At 36.4% G+C, this 22198-nt stretch overlaps 1 protein-coding gene across 1 annotated transcript in view; it reads left to right on the top strand.

The window, feature by feature from the left end:
- The first annotated feature begins 8594 nt into the window (after window positions 1-8594).
- LOC137618383 (uncharacterized) overlaps window positions 8595-22198 on the top strand; it is a 17399-nt gene continuing 3795 nt past the window's right edge. The window contains exons 1-3 of the mRNA XM_068348550.1: window positions 8595-8897; window positions 9909-10053; window positions 10278-10483. Of these exons, the coding sequence (XP_068204651.1) occupies window positions 8595-8897; window positions 9909-10053; window positions 10278-10483 (654 nt within the window). The remainder of the gene's footprint in view (window positions 8898-9908; window positions 10054-10277; window positions 10484-22198) is intronic.

Here is a 22198-nt window from a genome sequence, read left to right as displayed (position 1 = left end):
ACGTGATCGCTTTAGCGCATGAGATGAGACACATAGGAATAAGAAAGATGACAGGGAAGACTAAGAAACACTTTTTCTGTCTTGGCTTGCATAAGGAAATGAGCCAGTTTTGCCATGCATGTCACGTTTATCAGATGGCTGAAAAGCCTAATGAGTACATCAAGAAAGGTCCCTTACACCCGACTGAAGTACGGGGAGAACCCTTCAGCAAAGGACCCATTAAAGTGTTGGCAGAAAATGGAAAGATCGAGAGGAAATGGATGAAGAAAATGTCAATGGTTCGAGGAAAAGGATCGCCGGGATAAGGAAATTTTCCATAGAAGGCATGAAGATAAGTCAAGAAAAAGGAAGAAAAGGTTTGGTATGTAGATTATGAGCAGACAGTTTGCAGTAGGACGGCAGGTGTTGGTTTACTCACCGATAAGGAGGTTCCCTCTTGCCAATGAGTTCCAAGAACCATTCCGGATTTTGGAGAGGATCGGTAACTAGACCTACATTATCGAAATACCAGGAAGAAAAGAAAAGTCAAAGGAAGGCCATATTAACTTTGAAACCAATACCACAAGCACAGGATTTTAACAAAAAATTCCTTATCCAATTGGATGCGTATGATAATGGGATTGGAGCTGTCCTATTACAAGAAGGCAAGGAAGGAATTCTTCACTCAGTTTTTTTTTGTCATCGAAGGTGAAGGAGCTGCAACGAGCCTACTCAACAGTTGAAAAGGAACTGCTAGCACTAATCACGGTGATACAAAAATTCAAAGTCTTTATCAATAGACCACAGAGATTACAGAGTACTCAGATCACAATCCTAATAGACCTTGCTCATATCCCTGACTAAAAAGCGAAGTAAGAGGTTGTTTTGAATAGTTCAAATGAAGTCATTTTCCAGGTTTGTTTTGAGTGTATGTAAGAGACCTTTGGATATTCAGTGTTTTTATATATTGCTGTTTGGGAGTTGTATATTTTCTCAGAGATCGGGTACTAATTTTCAAGTATAACAGATTTATGTAAAAATAAACAGGTGAGTTTGGAACTGGGAAGGTGATGTAATTTAGCAACCATAATAATATAATTTTGAGGCCCAGACCCTTGGGCTTAAGCAAGTTTGTTTGAAAAATTGGTGATAACAGGGCTGTTTTTTTCATTTAAGGATTGAACAGTATAGAGTTGATAGGATTCTGTGTATTGTTAGGATATATTCTTTTGGAGAGGTATAAGTTTTGTAAAGTACAAGATGGTAGAGTTCAATATCCAAGAAATTGTCAAAAGCTGATGTAACTAAAGCTCAGTGGCTCTCTATTTTAATGGCATGTGGTGGCCATATGACGAGTGGAATGATTAAAGCCCAAATCAAGTGACTAGTCTTAGAATCGTTGATAAACTCGGGAAAGTTGTCAGAAAAAGAGGTTGTAGCAGCTTGTGAACTATTGGTGGAAGCTGAAGCAGAATTTATAACAATGCAAGGACCAGTTGACCCAAAAATTGAAGGCGTGAAAGCAGAAAGGAATATGGAGGCTGAGATTCAACGAATTGCAAAGGAGGAGAATTTGATTAAGTTGAAGATGGGAGGAGAGATTTATCTAAAAATAAACAAGTGAGTTTTGATCTCGGGAGGTAGTGTAATTTACCAGGCGTAATATTATTGTTTTGCTGCACAGACCCTTGGGATCGAGCAAGTCTGTTTTGAATATTATTAAAGATTTGAACAGCATAGTGTTGAAAGGATTATGTGTATTGTTAGGATACAATCTTTTGGAGAAGTATAAGATTTGTAAAGTACAAGATGGTACAGTTTAATATCCAAGAGTTTTTGAAAAACCAAAATGTTGAGGAATTGTCAGAAGCTAATATAACTAAAGCTCAGTGGCTCTCTATTTTAATGGCATACAGGGTCCATATGATGAGTGGAATGATTAAAGCCCAAATCAAGTGTCTAGCCTTAGAAGCGTTGATAATCTTGGGAAAGTTGTCAGAAGAAGATATAGCAGCTTGTGAACTGTTGGAGGAAGCTGAAACAGAATTTATATCAAAGCAAGGACCAGTTGATCCACAAACTGAAGGTTTGAATGCAGAAAGGAATGTAGTGGTTGAGATTCAACGAATTGCAGAGAAGTAAAATTTGATTAAGTTGAAGATGATGGCAGGAGAAAGAGAACAAAAAGAAAAAGAAAGAGAAGAAGCCAGAGAGATTACAAGGCATGTGAGGGAAATGGAAGTAAGACGAAATGAAAGAGAGAAGAGAGAGAGAACAGCAAGAAAAAGAGAAGGAAGAGGCAAGAGAAATTGCATGACATGCAAGGGAGTTGGAGCTGTTGAATGCTCGTGCAAGGTCAGCAATACAGACAGAGATGATCCCTGCTATGAACGATCCCATGTTTATTGTGATGAAAACCCATAGGTTAATTTCAAAATTCATAGAAGAAGCTCACGAGGAATTCTTTGATCATTTTGAAACGGTTGCATCGACAATGGAATGGCTAGAAGATAAACGGTCTGTGTTATTGCAGAGTGTCCCTATTGGGAAAGGACGCAGTGCTTAACTTGCCTTGTCTCAGGACCAGAGGAAGGAGTATCAAGAAGTGAAAAGGAGCGTGTTAAAATTGTATCAGATGACCCATAATATTGTAATGAAAGATTCTGAAGTTTGTGGAAGGAGGAGGAAATGTCTTTCATGTATTACTCTTATAAGGTACGATGATGTTTTAAGAGAAGGATAGAGGCTGCTAATGTGAGGGAGAAGGCTGATTTAGAACAAGTGATAATACTATAACAATATTTACGAGGCATTTCTGAACATATTCGAACGCATTGGGGAGAGAGAGAGAGAGAGAGAGAGAGAGAGAGAGAGAGAGAGAGAGAGAGAGAGAGAGAGAGAGAGAGAGAGAGAGGGGGGGGGGAAGAAACTTGATAAAGACGCTTTGCTGAGTGAAGATTATAATATCATCAGGTGTAAATCCTCCTCGGGTATGAAATTTCAACTATCGTCTCAGCCAAGTGTGAGGCATTCGCCGAACCGTAGAAACAAGTTCAGTACTTACTATGCGAACAAGTTCAATAGTTACAGTGTAAAGTAGCACTGGTACTGTTCCAAAGCAGAATACGATAATACCACAGCAATAATAGTCTAATCATCCTCCTTCAGGTGTCGTAAAAGACGTGTAGAAGGTTAATACTGTCTGCTTTATGTTTGGCAAGAAAGGCCATATCAGTAAGGAATGTTGGTCGAACCAACCCAAAGCAATCGCCCAAGTAGTTAAGGATAATTCAGAATGCGAAGATGAAGAATCCAACGGGAAAGAACGACGAGGAAAACAAACCAGCTAACGTTTACATGGCGAACAGACAAACATAAACAGTGTGGATGACTCTAAACCGTATATTTATGAAGATATATTAGCAGCAATTGATGGGAGTGAGAGTGAGTCAAGATATTGCATGACACAGGTTGTAACCATAGTGTGGTGACACAAGTTGTACACCTATTGGTGGGACAGTCTCTCAAAGGAGACTCGGTCATTTTGAAAGGAATAGGAGGTGAGGAGGTTACCATATTTGCCGTTCAAAACTGTTATGAGAGTTGGTGACAGGTCCTTATGATTTGGCGGTAAAGGATTCATTGACTATCAAATGAGTAGACGTCCTGCTGGGTAATGAGGTTAGTGGAGCTCTGTTTGTGTCTTGTCTCATTGTAACGGAGAAACCATTGAAGTATAGTCCTACGACTGAACTCAAGAAGGACTTCCTGTATCTGTTTCGTAATTGTGTGAGGACTAGGAATATGAAGAAGAAAGTGGCTGCAAAAGAAGAAAGAGAACCTGAAAGAGTGATAAACTTGTAGGATTTGTCTTCAGAAGAAGAGGATTCCCATGATGGTACACAAGATGATAAATCCCGAGATAGCCCGAGAGTAGGAAAAGGGTGATAGGATTGCAATGGAAGGATGCGACGTTAACAGTGTTATTGTACCATGTAGTGGATGAAACGGAGGTGCAGCAGTCTCCCACGTGTTATTATCTTAAAGAAGGGTTGCTTATGAGGAAGCATATACCCGCCGATATCATTAGGAATAGTGTATGGGGGTTATACCGTCATATCTTAATTTTCGCACCTTTGAGAAGACAGGTGATCGCTGTAGTCCATGAGGCGAGACACATAGGAATAAGGAAGATGACAAAGAAGATTAAGAAACACTTTTTTTAGCCTGCCTTGCGTAAGGACGTGAGCCAGTTTTGCCATGCATGTCACATTTGTCAGATGGCTGGAAATCCTAACAAGTAAACCGAGATAGCTCCCTTACACCCGATTGAAGTACAGGGAGAAATCTTCAGCAAATGACTAATTAAAATATGGGCAGCAAAGGGAAGATTGAGAGTAAACGGATGGAGAAAATGTCAATGATTTGAGGGAAAGGATTGGTAAGATAAGGAAATTTTCCCTAGAAGGTGTGAAAGCAAGTTAAGGAAAAACGAAGAAAAGATTTCGTATGTAGACTATGAACAGATAGTTTGCGGTAGGACGGCAGGTGTTGGTTTACTCACCGATAAGAAGGTTCCCACTAGCCAATGAGTTCCAAGAACCATTCCGGATTTTGGCGAAGATCAGTGACCAGATCTACGTTATCAAAATACCAGGAAAAAAGGAAAAGACAAAAGAAGGCCATAATAACCTCGAAACCGATAGTGCAAGCACTGGATAATAACAGAAAATTCCTTATCCAATTAGATGCGTCCGATAACGGGTCTGGAGCTGTCCTATTGCAAAAAGGCAAGGACTAAATTCTTCACCTCGTTTGTTTTTTGTCGTCAAAGCTGAAGAAGTTACAATGAGCCTACTCAACAGTTGAAAAGGAACTGCTAGTGCTAATCACGGCGATACGAAAATTTGAAGTCTACGTGAACAGACTACAGAATGAAGAGATTACAGCGTAAACAGATTACAATCCTTTAAATTTTGTTGATATGATGAAGAATAATAATCAAAGGTTAACTTGGTGGTCGTTATGTTTGTAACCATATTGTATCAATGTAAAGCATATATCAGGTAAAGATAACGTGGTTGCAGATTACTTATCTTGGGCTAAATCAGTGGATTCAGTCCGAGGATAAACAGTCTTTTATGGGGGAGCTATCTTACAAAGTTGCTCTAGTGTACAGTAAATATTCTATTCTTGTATTTCATTTTTGTATTAAAGAGGTGTATAGCCCGCTCGTAAGGTGAGTTCCTCTACTGTAGGTTGAAGTAATTGTATGTATATTATGCAGCACCTTCGTTGTTCATTTAATTGTATTTTTCATTCTAGTCAGTATATGTAAATTTATGTTATTTTCCAGAATTAACTTTTTATTTCCCGTATTTTGTTACAAAGTCTTATGTAAATTCAATTAGGTATGCTGTACAATACATACAAGGTATGAATATGAGAGCTTACGCAATGTTCATAAAGTATTACATCATGTTTATATTTCCACGTGGCTAGAATATTCTTGAAAACCATAGAGTTAGTTTTATCTTTTTTTTAATGTTTTGAGGAGTAGGTGGGCCGAGTTAGCTAGAGAGAGTTACGTCGCGTGCGAGGTTTTTTCCCCTGTTCGATAGACTAGTTGGTATCCCTACGCTGTAAGACCTTGCCCCTAAGCCGACATATATTGTGTATAGTGTGTTCAAACATTATAAATCCATAGAAAATGATTTCAAATGTATTGTGTTACCTTAAGTTCTGGTCTTATATAAATTTTTGTAACTGGCCCTGTGAGTTTAGGTTAAAACAGTGAAATGTACTTATTCTGCTAATCTGTTCGGAAACCTTGTGTGTGCTAAAACATGCAAGTGTATCAGTTACAATTATGTAAATTTTATTTAGTATTTACTCATTAGATTGTCAAAGTGTTAACTATATTCATTAATTATCAAGAGTAATTATTAGTATAAAATTTAATTTCCAGTGAAAAAAAGGGATTATATAATTTCGAGTGTAAAATTTTCTTATTTTAGTCAAAGGTTCTTGTTCAGATTTAATAGTTTGAGTAATACAATTTTGGTGATAGTCCTTGTTGCATTAGTGTTATAACTTTTTATGGAATATATCTATGTTTTGTAAAGTGTGTATTTTTTCTATCGCCCTTATATCCTAATAGACCTTGCTCGTATCCCAGACTAAGAATCGAAGTAAGAGATTGTTTTGAATAGATCAAGTAAAATAATTTTTCAGGTTTGATTTGAGTGTAAGCAAGAGACCTTTGGATATTCAGTGTTTTTATATATTGCCTTTTGGGAGTTGTGTCTTCTCAGAGGTTGGGTACTAATTTTCAGTTATAACTGAATTATGTAAAAATAAACAGGTGAGTTTGGAACTCGGGAGGTGAATTAATGTACCAGCCATAATAATATAGTTTTAAGGCCCAGACCCTTAGGATCGAGCAAGAGCAAGTCTGTTTTGAGTATTGGTGATAATGGGGCTGTGTTTTTATTAAAGGATTGAACAATATAGTGTTGAAAGGGTTCTGTGCATTATTAGGATATATTCTTTTGGAGAGGTATAAGTTTATTTTGAAAGTTGTATTTTGAAAGTTTACTGAATGTTGAGGATAATAGGGAGGCAGATATAATTGCTGTTGCAGGTGTTGAGGTGCCGGTGATGGGAGATGAGAATGAGAGAGAGATTACAATAGAGGAAGTGAAGAGAGCACTAGATGGAACGAGAGTAGGAAAAGCATCTGGTATGGATGGTGTGAGAGCTGAGATGTTGAAGGAAGAGGTTGTGACTGTACTTGAATGGTTGGTGAGATTGTTTAATATGTGTTTTGTGTTGTCAATGGTACCAGTAGATTGGGGTTGTGTATGTATTGTACCACTATATAAGGGTAAGGGAGATGTGCATGTGTGTTGTAATTTAAGAGGTATTAGTTTGTTGAGTGTAGTTGGAAAAGCGCATGGTAGAGTAATGATTAATAGGATTAAGGATAAAACAGAGAATGCAATCTTAGAAGTACAGGGTGGTTTTAGAAGAGGTAGGGGTTGTATGAATCAGATTTTTACAGTTAGGCAGATATGCGAGAAATATTTAGCAAAAGGTAAGGAGGTGTATGTTGCGTTTAAGGATTTGGAGAAAGCGTATGATAGAGTTGATAGGGAAGCAATGTGGAATGTGATGAGGTTATATGGAGTTGGTGGAAGGTTGTTGCAAGCAGTGAAAAGTTTCTACAAAGGGAGTAAAGCATGTGTTAGAAAAGGAAATGAAGTGAGTGATTGGTTTCTGGTGAGAGTGGGGCTGAGACAGGGATGTGTGATGTCGCCGTGGTTGTTTGACTTGTATGTTGATGGAGTGGTGAGAAAGGTGAATGCTCGAGTGCTTGGACGAGGATTAAAACTGGTAGACGAGAATGACCATGAATGGGAGGTAAATCAGTTGTTGTTTGCTGATGATACTGTACTGGTTGCAGACACAGAAGAGAAGCTTGACCGACTAGTGACAGAATTTGAAAGGGTGTGTGAGAGAAGGAAGTTGAGAGTTAATGTGGGTAAGAGTAAGGTTATGAGATGTACAAGAAGGGAAGGTGGTGCAAGGTTGAATGTCATGTTGAATGGAGAGTTACTTGAGGAGGTGGATCAGTTTAAGTACTTGGGGTCTGTTGTTGCAGCAAATGGTGGAGTGGAAGCAGATGTACGTCAGAGAGTGAAAGAAGGTTGCAAAGTGTTGGGGTCAGTTAAGGGAGTAGTAAAAAATAGAGGGTTGGGCATTAATGTAAAGAGAGTTCTATATGAGAAAGTGATTGTACCAACTGTGATGTATGGATCGGAGTTGTGGGGAATGAAAGTGACGGAGAGACAGAAATTGAATGTGTTTGAGATGAAGTGTCTAAGGAGTATGGCTGGTGTATCTCGAGTAGATAGGGTTAGGAACGAAGGGGTGAGGGTGAGAACGGGTGTAAGAAATGAGTTAGCAGCTAGAGTGGAGATGAATTTGTTGAGGTGGTTTGGCCATGTTGAGAGAATGGAAAATGGCTGTCTGCTAAAAAATGTGATGAATGCAAGAGTTGATGGGAGAAGTACAAGAGGAAGGCCAAGGTTTGGGTGGATGGATGGAGTGAAGAAAGCTCTGGGTGATAGGAGGATAGATGTGAGAGAGGCAAGAGAGCGTGCTAGAAATAGGAATGAATGGTGAGCGATTGTGACGCAGTTCCGGTAGGCCCTGCTGCTTCCTCCGGTGCCTTAGATGACCGCGGAGGTAGCAGCAGTAGGGGATTCAGCATTATGAAGCTTCATCTGTGATGGATAACGGGGGAGGGTGGGCTGTGGCACCCTAGCAGTACCAGCTGAACTCGGTTGAGTCCCTTGTCAGGCTTGGAGGAACGTAGAGAGTAGGGGTCCCCTTTTTGTTTTGTTTCATTTGTTGATGTCGGCTACCCCCCAAAATTAGGGGAAGTGCCTTGGTGTATATATATATATATATATATACACAAGTTGTGTAAAGTACCAGATGGTACGGTTTAATATCTAGGAATTTTTTAAAAATCCAAATGTTCAGGATTTTTCAGAAGCTAATGTAACTAAAGCTCAGTGGCTCTCTATTTTAATGGCATGTGAGACCATATGACAAGTGGAATGACTAAAGCCCAAATCAATTGTCTAGATTTAGAAGCTTTGATAAACTCGGGAAAGTTGTCAGAAGAAGATATAGCAGCTCGTGAACTGTTGGAGGAAGCTGAAGTAGAATTTATATCAAAGCAAAGACCAGTTAACCCACAAACTGAAGGTGTGAAAGCAGAAAGGAATGTAGAGACTGAGATTCAACGAATTGCAGAAGAAGAGAATTTGCTTAAGTTGAAGATGATGGCAGGAGAGAGAGAACCAGAAGAAAAAGAAAGAGAAAAAGCCAGAGAGATCGCAAGACATGTGAGGGAAATGAAAGTAATACAAAAAGAAAGAGAGAAGAGAGAGAACAACAAGAAAAAGATAAGGAAGAGGTAAGAGAAATTGCATGACATGCAAGGGAAGTTCGAGCTGTTGAATGCTCGTGCAAGGTCGGCAACACAGACGGAGATGATCCCTGCTATGAACGATCCCGTGTTCAATGGGATGAAAGCCCAGAGGTTAATTTCGAAATTCACAGAAGCTCCCGATGAATTCTTTGATCATTTTGAAATGGTTGCATTGACAATGGAATGGCCGGAAGATAAATGGTCCATGTTATTGCAGAGTGTCCGTATTGGGATAGGATGCAGTGCTTATCTTGCCTTGCCGCAGGACCAAAGGAAGGAGCATCAAGAAATAAAAAGGAGTGTGTTAAGAGTGTATCAGATAACCACTGAATATTATAATGAAAGATTCTGAAGTTTGCGGAAGGATGAGGAAATGATTTTCCTGTATTACGTTTATAAGGTACGACTATGTTGTAATAGAAGGATGGAGGCTGCTAATGTGAGGGAGATGGCTGAATTAGAAGAAGTGATAGTACTAGAACAATATTTACAAGGAATTCCTGAATATATTCGAACATACTTGAGAGAAAGAGATAGAGAGAGGTAAAAAAATTTGATAAAGCAGCTTTGCTGAGTGAAGATTATAATATCATCAGTCGTAAACCTTCCTCATGTATGAAGCTTCAACAGTCGTTCTGACCAAGTGTTAAGTATTTGCTGAACCATGGAAACGAGTTCAATATCTACTATGTAAAGAAGTTGAATAGTTACAGCGTAAGTAGCACTGGTACTGTTCCAAAGCAGAATACGATAATACCACGGCAACAATAGTCGAATCATCCTCTTTCAGGTATTGTGAAAGACGTGCTGAAGGTTAATACTGTCTGCTTTAAGTTTGGCAAGAAAGGCCATATTATTAAGGAATGTTGTTTTAACCAACCGTAAAGCAGTCGCCCAAGTAACTAAAGATAATTAAACTTCGCAGAATGAGAAGACGAAGAATCAAACGGGAAAGAACACTGAGGAAAATAAGCCAGCTAACGTTTACACGGCGAACAGGACAAAGCCAAACAGCCTGGATGTCTTTAAACCATATATTTATGAAGATATGTTAGCAGCAATAAAAGGGAGTGAGTGAACCCCTGTCAAGATATTACCCATATTTGCGGTTTGAAAATGTCATGCGAGTTGATTTTGCGGTAAAGGATTCATTGGCTATCGAAGGAGTAGATGTCCTGCTAGGTAATGAGATTGGTGGAGTGCTGTTTGTGCCTTGTCCCATTGTAACGGAGAAACCATTGAAGTATGGTCCTACGACTGAACTTGAAAAGGACTTCCCATATCTGTTTCCTAGTTATGGGTGCAAAAGAAGAAAGAGAAACCGAAGGAGCAATGAACTTGGAGGATTTATTTTTACAAGAAGAGGATTCCCATGATGGCACCCAAGATGAAAAATCCCGAGAGATCCTGAGAGAAGAGGAACGACAGACGAGTAGACAAAAAGTCAAAGAATCAATGGACCTAGAAGGAATAGAAAACTCAGTGTTCGAAGTAAGACAAGTGAGTAGAAAAAGGCTGATAGGATTGCAATGGAAGGATGCGACATTAACAGAGTTATTGTAGCGTGTGGTGGATGAGACGGAGGTACAGCTGTCTCCCACCCGTTATCATCTTAAAGATGGGTTGCTTATGATTAAGCATAGACCTGCTGCTATACCTGGGAATAGCGAATGTGAGATATACCGTCAGATCTTAATTCCTGCACCTTTGAGAAGACAGGTGATCACTGTAGCGCATGAGATGAGACACATAGGAATAAGGAAGATGATAGAGAAGATTAAGAAACACTCTTCCAGCCTGGCATGCATAAGGACGTGAGCCAGTTTTGCCATGCATGTCACGTTTTTCAGATGGCTGAGGTATGAAGAAACCTTTCAGCAAAGGACCGATTAAAATGTTGGCAGTAAATGGAAAGATCGAGAGGAAACGGATGGAGAAAATGTCAATGATTTTAGGAAAAGGATTGGCGAGATAAGGAAATTTTCCCTAGAAGGCGTGAAAACAAGCCAAGGAAAAACGAAGAAAAGGTTTGGTATGTAGACTACGAACAGACAGTTTGCGGTAGGACGGCACGTGTTGGTTTACTCACCAAGAAGGAGGTTCCCATTTTCCAATGAGTTCCAAGATTTGTGACCAGACCTACATTATCGAAATACCAAAAATAAAGGAAAAGTGAAAGGAAGTCCATATTAACTTTGAAACTTATACTGCAAGTACCGGTTTTCAACAGAAAATTCCTTAAACAATTGGTTGTGTCGGATAACGGGACTGGAGCTGTCCTATTACAAAACGACAATGATGGAGTTCTCCACTTTCTTTGCTTTTTTGTCATCATAGCTGAAGAATCAGCAAGGAGCCTACTGGACAGTTGAAAAGGAACTGCTACTGCTAATCACAGCGATAAAAAAATTTGAAATGAACAGACCACAGAAGAAAGAGATTACATCGTACTCAGATCACAATCCTTTAACATTGGTTAATAAGATGAAGAATAATAATGAAAGGTTAACTAGGTGGTCATTATTTTTGTAACCGTATTGTATCAATGTCAAGCATATATCAGGTAAAGATAACGTTGTAGCAGATTATTTATCTCGTGCTAAATCACTGAATTCAGTACAATGATAAATAATCTTTTTTAGGGGGAGCTATCTTACGTGTAGAGTAGAGTGCAGAGTAAATATTTTATTCATATATTTTATTTTTGTATTAAAGAGGTGTATAGCCAGCGTGTACGGTGAGTTCCTCTAATGTAGGTTTACGTAATTGTATGTAAATTACGTAACACTTTCGTTGTTAATTTAATTGTATTTTTCTTTCAAGTCAGTATATGTAAATTTACGTTATTTTCAAGAATTAACATTTTATTTCCCCTATCTTGTCACAAAGTCTTATGTTACTGTAATCTCAATTAGGTATGCTATACGATACATACGAGGTATGAACATGAGGGCTTACGCCATGTTCACGAGGTATTACATCATGTTTATATTTCCACATGTTTAGAATATTCTTGAAAAGCCCAGAGTTCATTTTATTTTTTTTTTAATGTTTCGAGGAGTAGGTGGGCGGAGTTACCTGAGAAAGAGTTACCTCGTCAGCAAGGTTTGTTCCCCTATTTGTTAGACTTAATTGGCAACCTTACATCTTGCCCCCAAGCCACGAGAATAATCTATTTATAATTATCTAAAAGTTTTAAGTCAATATGTATGTGCTCCGAGGAAATCGTAAGCAGCAGAAGAGATCCACTGTATCCCTTTGTAAGAGCCTACTTCCTCTGTCCTCTCAACTGCTCCGAGAGTGTGCCCTCTCAAAAGTGATTAAATTCTTATCCAACATATATCATGTGTAGTGTGTTCAAATGTGATAAATCCATTGAATATGATATCAAATGTATTGTGTTTATCTAAGTACTGGTATCATATAAATTTCTGTAACTGTCCTTGTGAGTTTGGGTTAAAACAATGAAGTGTACTTATTCTGCTAATCTGTTCGGAAACCTCATGTGAGCTAAAACACGTAAGAGTATCAGCTACAATTATGTAAATTTCATTTAGTATTTACTCATTAGAGTGTCAAAGTGGTAAATATTTTCATTAATTATCGAGATTAAATATTTGTGTAAAGTTTGATTTCCTGTGAAACAAGTGATTATATAATTTTCAGAGTGTAATCAATTTTATTTGCTTTATTCTAAGTTTTTGTTCATATTCAATATTTCGAGTAATTTAATTTTGGTGATAATCCTTGTTGCATTAGTGCTGTAACGTTTTATGGAGTATATTTATTTTTGTAACGTATGCATTTTTTCGATCACCATTATATCTTAATAGACCTTGCTCGTATCCCTGACTAAGAATCGAGGTAAGAGGTTGTTTTGAATAGTTCAAGTAAAGTAATTACCCATTTTTGTTTAGAGTGTATGTAAGAGACATTTATATATTGCCGTCTAGGAGTTGCATAATTTCTCAGACGACGGGTACCAATTTTCAGGTATAACATATTTATGTAAAATTAAGCGGGGGAGTTTGGAACTCAGGAAGTTATGTAATTTGCCAATACTGTATATATATATATATATATATATATATATATATATATATATATATATATATATATATATATATATATATATATATACATATATATATATATATGTATATATATATATATATATATATATATATATATATATATACATATATATATATATATATATATATATATATATATATATATATATATATATATGTATATATATATATATATATATATATATATATATATATATACATGTATACATATATATATATATATATATATATATATATATATATATATATATATATATATATGTATATATATATATATATATATATATATATATATATATATATACATGTATACATATATATATATATATATATATATATATATATATATATATATATATATATATATATATATATATGTGTGTATAATCGTACCATACATTTTGTAAATTCTTTGTTCTCTCGCAATAAACAAATTCTTTTGATGAAATTATAGATGAACCTATTCAGGATTCAATTAATATTTTCTTTATATTTCTGTGTTTTTATCCATATATAGATATATAAATACACATTTATGTATATATGTATATACAGTATATGAATATATATATATACATATATATATATATATATATATATATATATATATATATATATATATATATATATATATATATATATATATATATATATTAATGTAATAAATGAAATAGTTTGTTATTGCATGTTTAAAACACATGACGTAATATGTCATTTTGGATGAAGATGCTAGCGTGAGATTTGCTGTAGTCATGTAAAATCATAAACAGGATGCACTATGCAGCCTCGGCAATGTAACATTTTTCTGAAACGTCAACACCAATGCATTAGTGTGTGAAAGATTGTGTCGTCACCGGATGCAGGTGTCTTCCGAGAAAGAATGTAACAGTTTCCATATTGTGTTTAAATGCTACGACAACTAAGCATACGATATCTGTGATATCGATAATTTAATAAGTTCATATCTATACTTCACCTGAATTTGTCATCCGACCAAACCAGCTCCACTCCTATGATGGAGATGTTTAACTCTGTTGTTTTTAGAGAATCAATACTTTTTAAAGCTAATAAGATGAACTTCGTTATCCAGACTTGACATCTTAAACAACACATACTCAATGTGTGCTTATAAAAGTAGCACACTAATAAATGGTGGCTGCGGTGGGATTCTACGAATCAGAGAAAGATCTTCAAGTAATTATAATAATAAACTCTAAGAATTAGAGGAAGATCTTCAAGACATCAAAATAAAGCTGTAAAAACCAGAGAAAGATCTTCAAGAACTCAACGTTAATGTATCTACAATTTTGACTAAGTAACATAGTCCATCGAAATCTATAACATTTAATGAATGTTATACATACAAACTGATGAACTGGATCTTCAATCAACATCCTAGGAAACCCAAGGACTGACGTTCAACGCTTACAAAACATCTCCAGGAAGCACTACTTTCAACGGAAACTCGAACGATACATCGCTAACAAAACATCAAGAGAGAGAGAGAGGATGTGACGACATCACACAGAACCATATATAAGCTAAGTATAAATTTTTAAATTCATTCCAGTTTGGGCAGTGAAGTGTGGTTATCACGAGTCGTTAGTCGATTATTACTGGGGTGAGTGGTTTGCTAATCTTTTATTTTCCTTTCATTAAAGGAAACTGTGTTCAACTCCGAATTCTCATCTAGAATTTTTTCTCTCTTTGTGCTAATTCCTTTTTCTTTCAGAAATTTACAGGAAATATCTTTGTGTTCGGTTTTCTTTCAGAAATTCTCGGGAAATGTCTTGGGATTAGTAACATTGTTTGGGGAATTTTATTATACATATGCGTTTACGCAGTGGACGTCTGTATTCATATAGATATTTTGATAGAATTGCAAGGGGTCGAAGAGATAGGAAAAGAAATACAGCAGTCATGACTCTCCCTGTGAGCCCCACCCCTGGACCTAGTGGCGTAGGCCAGACTAATCCTCCTCCAATTGTGACGCTTGTAAATGCCAGGTCAGCAATCCTTCCTTTTCAGGGTCGAGTCAATGGGTTCTTGCCACAAAATGTGGAGTCATGGATTTCATCCGTTGATGCCCATTTAAATGCCAAACAAATCATAGACCCTTTTGTACAATTACAAGAAGCTAAAAATTTTATAGATTTTTCTAAGGGGGATGCGAGTGCGTATTTAAGAGGTGTTTCATTTAAAGAAGCAGTTACCTGGGATGATTTCAAAGTTAGGTTACGCGCGGTCTATGGGGGTGAAGAAGCCTTGGATGTAGTATTAACGTTAAGAAATACCCTTAATCAAGCCACTATGAATCGGCTTAATGTTATTGAGAGAGCAGCTCTCATAGCTGATAGGCTTAATGAATATCAGGACATTTTAGGTAATTCCACTTGGGTTACTAGAGATAACATCTCCGTGAAAGATTTTTTACGATTAATGTATTTAACTTGCATGACACTTATGTTGCCTGAAGCTTTAGTGCGGTGTTTTGATAAAAAGTTAACGCCTGCAAGTACGGAATTGGATGTATATAAACAGATAAAAAAACACATGTCTAAGTGTCCAGATCTCGATCCCGTGTTAACTCAAGTTTTTGCAAAGAATGAAACAAAGCCACAAACAGTGAACGTAGTTAATAGTCAAGTAGCGGGAATGACGTGTTATAATTGCAAACGTCAAGGTCACTTAAGCGCGGACTGCAGAACGAAATTCTGCTCAATTCATAATAGTTCGACACATTCATATAATCAATGTTACTCGCGTAAGACACAGCAGAATCCCAGAAATACACAGTCAATTCCACAGTCAGTTCCATATGGAAATAAAAAGAAAAATCCTCATTTTAACAATAAGAAGAAACAACCAAATGTCAATGCAGTTCAGAGTCCAAAGCAAACAAACACTTCTTCGAATATCGCTGAGCATGGGTCGTCAAACCAGACCTCGCAAGGTCAGACTAATTTTCAGAATGTGCAGAGCAAAGCAAATACCATATAGTTAACTCCAGAGGGGAAGAGAGTGATGTTGGGTCAAGGTCATTCATGTCAACATCAATAGTATTGAATAATCAATTTAATGTTTTATCAGATAATTGTGAGACAATAGATTTTCCTATGAAACACACGGCCGAATTAAGTAAAACAGTGCATGCTCCCGTAGATTTGCAACGAATTCATACGATAATAAGCCAAAATGAGTTACGACCAACCTTATATGCTGTAAATTTAGAACACAAATCCTTTACGTTATTTTTTTACTCTGGTAGTCCACGTAATATGGATTTGAAGACACTACATTTGTTGTTTTCGAACTTTCCGATTGAAAAATCCGAAGTTAGACTCTCGGGTATAGGAAATAATGAATTAAATGTCATAGGCATAACTCATGTTCAATTCAAAGTCGGTAAACGCACGTTTGCCGATACATTTGTTGTTGTACAAAACATTGATAAGTACCCAGCTGTAATTATAGGATACCCATCTATGGGAAATCAAAACATTATCTTAGCCCCTGCCAAGCACGGCGTGTATATCAAAGGGAAATTCTATAAGTCTTCTAATACCTTAAAATCAGTTTTGGATAAAAAGGAGACGACAAATGTAACCGTAACGTACGTTGAAGAACCAATAACTTGTCTCACTAATAAAGAAATAATATATGCGACCCAGCAGAATTCTCGTTCACCCGTAATATCATCTTGCACACAATCTATCGAGCCAAACGTACCTTCGAATTTAATAGTGCAAATAAAGAAAACATTACCGGGATCTGAAATATTAATCCTTTCCGACACTTTGAAAACTAACGGATTGTCTGTCACACAAGCTATTTATACAGTAGGCTCACATCAACAATGTAATATTGAAGTCTGTAATCATTTAAATAACACTTTAGTAATTCACAAAAATCAACATATCTTGGATGTAGAAGTTTATAAACATCGTATTCTTACCGTTGCTGAAATCAATCACTCTCAATCAGTTGCGAATGAATCCCTTTTGCGATCTATTAAAAATAAAATCAATAAAGACATTCAAGATGAAGAAATTCAGCAGAAAATTTTTGGACTTTTAACTAAATATCATGATGTTTTTTCCACTACGGATGGATCCTTAGGAAAAACAGATGTGATCGAGCATCAAATAAGGTTAAAGGACAAGCAGAAAATTATCTATGTACTCTCGTACAGACTCCCTATGAAATTCCAGAATGAAATAAATGATGAAGTAGGTAAAATGCTGGAAGAAGGAGTCATTAGGAAATCAAACAGCCCTTATAATTTTCCTTTAATAGTTGTACAGAAAAAAGATCGAACATGGCGTATCTGCGTCGACTTCCGTCGTCTAAACGAGGAGACGATCCCTGATCGATTCCCAGTGCCATGTACTGACGATATTTTGTCTTTGTTAGGTCAGAATAAATATTTTACCAGTTTGGACTTACTTAAAGGCTTTCACCAGATATCATTAGAAGAAGATAGTATCCCATACACAGCCTTCAGCACAACCAGGGGACATTATAAATTTTTACGGATGCCTTTTGGTTTACGTTGTGCTCCTATAACATTTACAAGAATGATTAACATAGTGTTTGGAGACTTGTTAGGGGATATATTGCATGCCTATATGGATGATCTTGTAATCTTTTCCAACACCTTAGAAGAACATCTACGTAAGTTAGAACTAGTACTACAGAGATTAAGACAACATAACTTAAGGGTAAAGATTAGTAAGTGTGAATTTTTCAAAACAGAATTAATATATTTGGGTTTCATGGTGTCAAGCCAAGGTCTTAAAGTAGTCCATGATAAGGTGTCGGCTATACGTAATTTTCCCATACCTACTAATGTCAAGGGAATACAGCAATTTCTGGGTTGTAGTGGATATTACAGGCGTTTTATACGCAACTATTAAATAATAGCCGCTCCTTTAAATGATCTTACGAAGAAGGGCGTAGATTTCATATGGTCTGAGCAACATCAACAGGCGTTTAATACCTTGAAAGATGAACTGTGTAGTTCTCCTATCTTAAAATTTCCTGACTTCGGTAAGGAATTCTTCATTGCAACAGACGCCTCAGACTTAGGAGTAGGAGGGGTATTGCTTCAACAATATGATAAACAATTTTTCCCGATAGCTCTCTATTCTCGAAAATTGAGAACTTCCGAAAGTAAGTATGCAGTAATAGACAAGGAAGGGCTAACTATTGTTAATTCACTAGTGCATTTTAAGTTCATAATTTACGGTTATCCCGTTAAGGTTCTTGCTGACCATAATCCACTAACCGAGTTCTTTAAAGGCTTCAACCACAGCCCTAAACGAAGCCGGTGGCATTTGATCATTCAAGATTTTGGCGCAAGAATCGGGTATTTACCTGGGAAAGCAAATATCATTGCGGATGCATTATCACACAACCCCGTGCCATCTTGTACGGAGCCTTTAGCTGAATTAATAGATATATCAACATCCATGCCTATTGTTAAAACGATATCTGAACAAGAAGATTTAGGCTGGAGAGCTGAATTGTTACAGACTGAGCAAAGAAAAGATCAGAAAATAGAAACAATTATAAATGCTTTGAAAGGCAATCATAAGGAAAAGGGATATATAAAGTATAAACAGCAGAATTATATAATCAAAGATAATATTCTGTGTAGGACTGTGACAAGGAAAACCCGCAATACACCACATGTAACTAACGACCAGGTAGTAGTACCAATCTCACTTATTTCCACTGTCCTGAATTGGTTGCATTCAAATCCATTACATGGACACCCGGGGTTCTCATTAATGTCACAGAAAGCCAAATCATTGTTTTATTGGCATACGATGCTTACAGATATAAAAAGACACATAGCTAATTGTCGCACATGTCAGGAAAACAAAGGGCATACGAAAACACCTGTCAGCCTAGGGGCTTATCCCGTGCCCAATCAACCCTTTGAAAGAATACATTTAGATTTGTTAACAGGATTTTACGAGTCAGACAGAGGAAATAAGCACCTCTTATTAATTATAGATGCTTTAACTCGATATACAGAACTAATAGCGCTTAAAACTAAAACTGCGATTGAATGCGCTAGGAAGTTTTACGAGTGTTACATTTGTAAACATGGAATTCCACACATGATAATCTCAGACTCGGGTGGTGAATTTAATAATCACTTTCTTACCTCATTGTGTGAATTCCTTAGCATAAAGAAAATAAATACCATGATATATCACCCAGAGTCGAATGGGCTAGTGGAAAGAGCAAATAGGAAGATTTTAAATATATTAAGAGTAACACTAGGGGGATCAGACCCCAACTGGGATATTGCAATACCGGCGGCACTGAGTACTCTGAATCATTCATATCATATATCAATTAAAATGTCACCGCATGAAGCATTGTACGGTACCCCAGTTAGAACGCCTTTCCATGTATTAACGCCTACAACTAATCTATCAAATCCTTTAAAAGAATGTATAAATGCAAGTATAAGTCGATATATCCTTCGAAAGAATTTAGAAGAATCACAAATCATAATGAAAAGGAATCATGATAAAATACCGAAGCCAACTAAAACATATACCGTGGGTGATAACGTTTATACACAAATCAATGTGCGTAAAGGACTCAATTATAAACTAACACCTAAGTTTGAAGGCCCATTTAACATTTTGGAAACATCAACGGCCAATAGGTTTAGAGTTCAAAACGTATCCCAACCCACGGATGAGAGAATAGTACCATTGGCTCACATAAGAAATTAAAAAAAAAAAAAAAAAAAAGAAAAGAAAAGAAAAGAGAGGGAAAGAAGTGAGGGAAAATTTTTTTTATTTTATGTGATTAAAAGTTCTCTTCTTAATACAGGAGTAATTACATATATTTTTCCCGTTACAGGTTTCCAAGATGAATTTTTTGTTGTTGGGAGTGATATTGTTTGCTCAGACATTTTTCTCGTGTGGGATGAGCTCTAAAACTAAAAGTATAAATTTTAAATATGGCACTATAGTTGAAAGACAAGACGACCTTTTTATTACATCGAGCAACGTAGTTGTAGAAGTGAATATGCAAGCAATTTTTCTTCAAGAGAATGATGTCACTAGCTTAAGAACTGCCATTTCAAGGTTTTCTGCATCATTGGATGAGTTGCATAGAAGACATTTTCATTTGACTACAGAGAGTTTGCTTGGATCAACATTAAAAGTTGCAGAGATGCTATCTGATGACTTGAAAAATAAGACTTACGAGACAGGATCTTTGGCTTATGACCTTTTGATGTGGACTGTAGGACACGAACATAAAGAAAGACGAAATCCGTTTATTTATGCTGCATTAAACATCTTTGGGTCAATTGCAAGTTTAGGTTTAGGAATTTCCAATCGTCTTAAGATTAGTAATCAAAATAAGAAAATTGAGTTCTTGACTCAGGAAGATGAATTGATTATGTCAGAACTAAGGAATCAGTTAGCTTCAATCAATAAAATTATGGATTTAGTAAATGAACATTCAAATAATATCATTCAGATTATGGAAGTACAGGATTTGTTGGCAACGTTAACGTATTATGATTCAAAGATAGATCACATACATAACAGAATTGCACATTTCATTGAGAAATCCAAGGATTATGTAGAAGCTATCACGTTAGCTACTAAAGGTGTACTGTCGCCCCATTTGTTGCCTATAAATTACTTAAAGTTAATTCTGGAGAACGGAAGGGATAAACTAGGCTATGGTCCTTTGTTAGGCGAACGTAGGTTAGAATTTTATTACAGCCTAATTACAGTAAGCGTTGATAATAACAAGATTAGGATTACGATTCCCTTTGATTCTTCTGATGCCTGGCAATCTTACAGGATATCACCATTTCCGACTTTCATGACGAATCACTCAAATCCAGTAATATCCAGTTTGACAGGATACGTATTGATTTCCCCAGACAAGGAAACATATACGGTCATTAAAGACTTAAATCAATTAACTAACTGTTCAGACGCAATGGATAGAGAAATATGTACAGCTGACTCATTTGAATTCCATAAAAACTTAATGGATTCATGCGAGTTAGGTATAGTGTTAGAAGGTGCTCCCTCCCATACAAGTGAAAATTGTCTGGATAAGCTTTATCCCTTTGACAATAATGAGTTCAATTGCAGACTGAACAATGGCTCGTGGATACGATACGACAAGGACGGCTTCAATGTATCATGCCCTGACGGATCCACGTCATTCGCCCACATCTTTGTTGCAGCAGATGGTTGTATCGGGACTTCCCCTAATTCCATGGTGACTGGTCTAAGGACACTCATCAGAGAACGAGCCTACTTCGCGAACTTCACGTGGACATCTACAATGCCAGCACTACCTCTCCCGTACAATCAACAAGTTGCCAAGCGGTTGATGAAATTGACCGAGATGGACCACCTGTCACCGACTTATAAGGAAATTCTTCACCCCATACTACTAGCAAGATTAGGCATCACGGTGATGATATTTATCGCCGTGAACATCCTTGTTTGGCGTAGGTTACGGTACAGCAGGAAGCTAAAACAGAACGTTTCGCCATGTCCAGACAAAACTCCTTATTTAATTCAGTTTAAAGCCGTTTGAAGTGGCCACCTCATTCGCTAAAGGAGTAAAATGTTTGGAAATTGAGTTTGTAAGAAAAGCTGTTAGTACGCTAGTAATATGTAAATGAGGACATTTTTGAACTTTGCATGGTTAAAAATACATTTTAAAAAAACATTTAAATCATTTTTTCTCTCGGCATCTAATAAAATATATAAGCCGGAATGTTAAAAAGAAAAGAGAAAAAAAATAAAATTAACAGAATCTATGGGCATCTAATAAAATATATCAGCCCTATATATAAATATATATATATATATATATATATATATATATATATATATATATATATATATATATATATATATATATATATATATATATATATATATATATATATATATATATATATATATATATATATATATACTGTATGTACGAAACCGTGGTACGTGTACGTACCAGGAATTCGTGTTTGTGCACTAAAAAATTGAATCTTTTCCAAGGTAACAAATATTTTTATTAGTTACCGTATTGTGTTAATCTATGTTTCTGACAAAGG

Source organism: Palaemon carinicauda, chromosome 24 (genome assembly GCF_036898095.1).
Source record: "Palaemon carinicauda isolate YSFRI2023 chromosome 24, ASM3689809v2, whole genome shotgun sequence".
NCBI lineage: Eukaryota > Metazoa > Arthropoda > Malacostraca > Decapoda > Palaemonidae > Palaemon > Palaemon carinicauda.
This window is presented reverse-complemented; position numbering and strand designations above follow the sequence as displayed.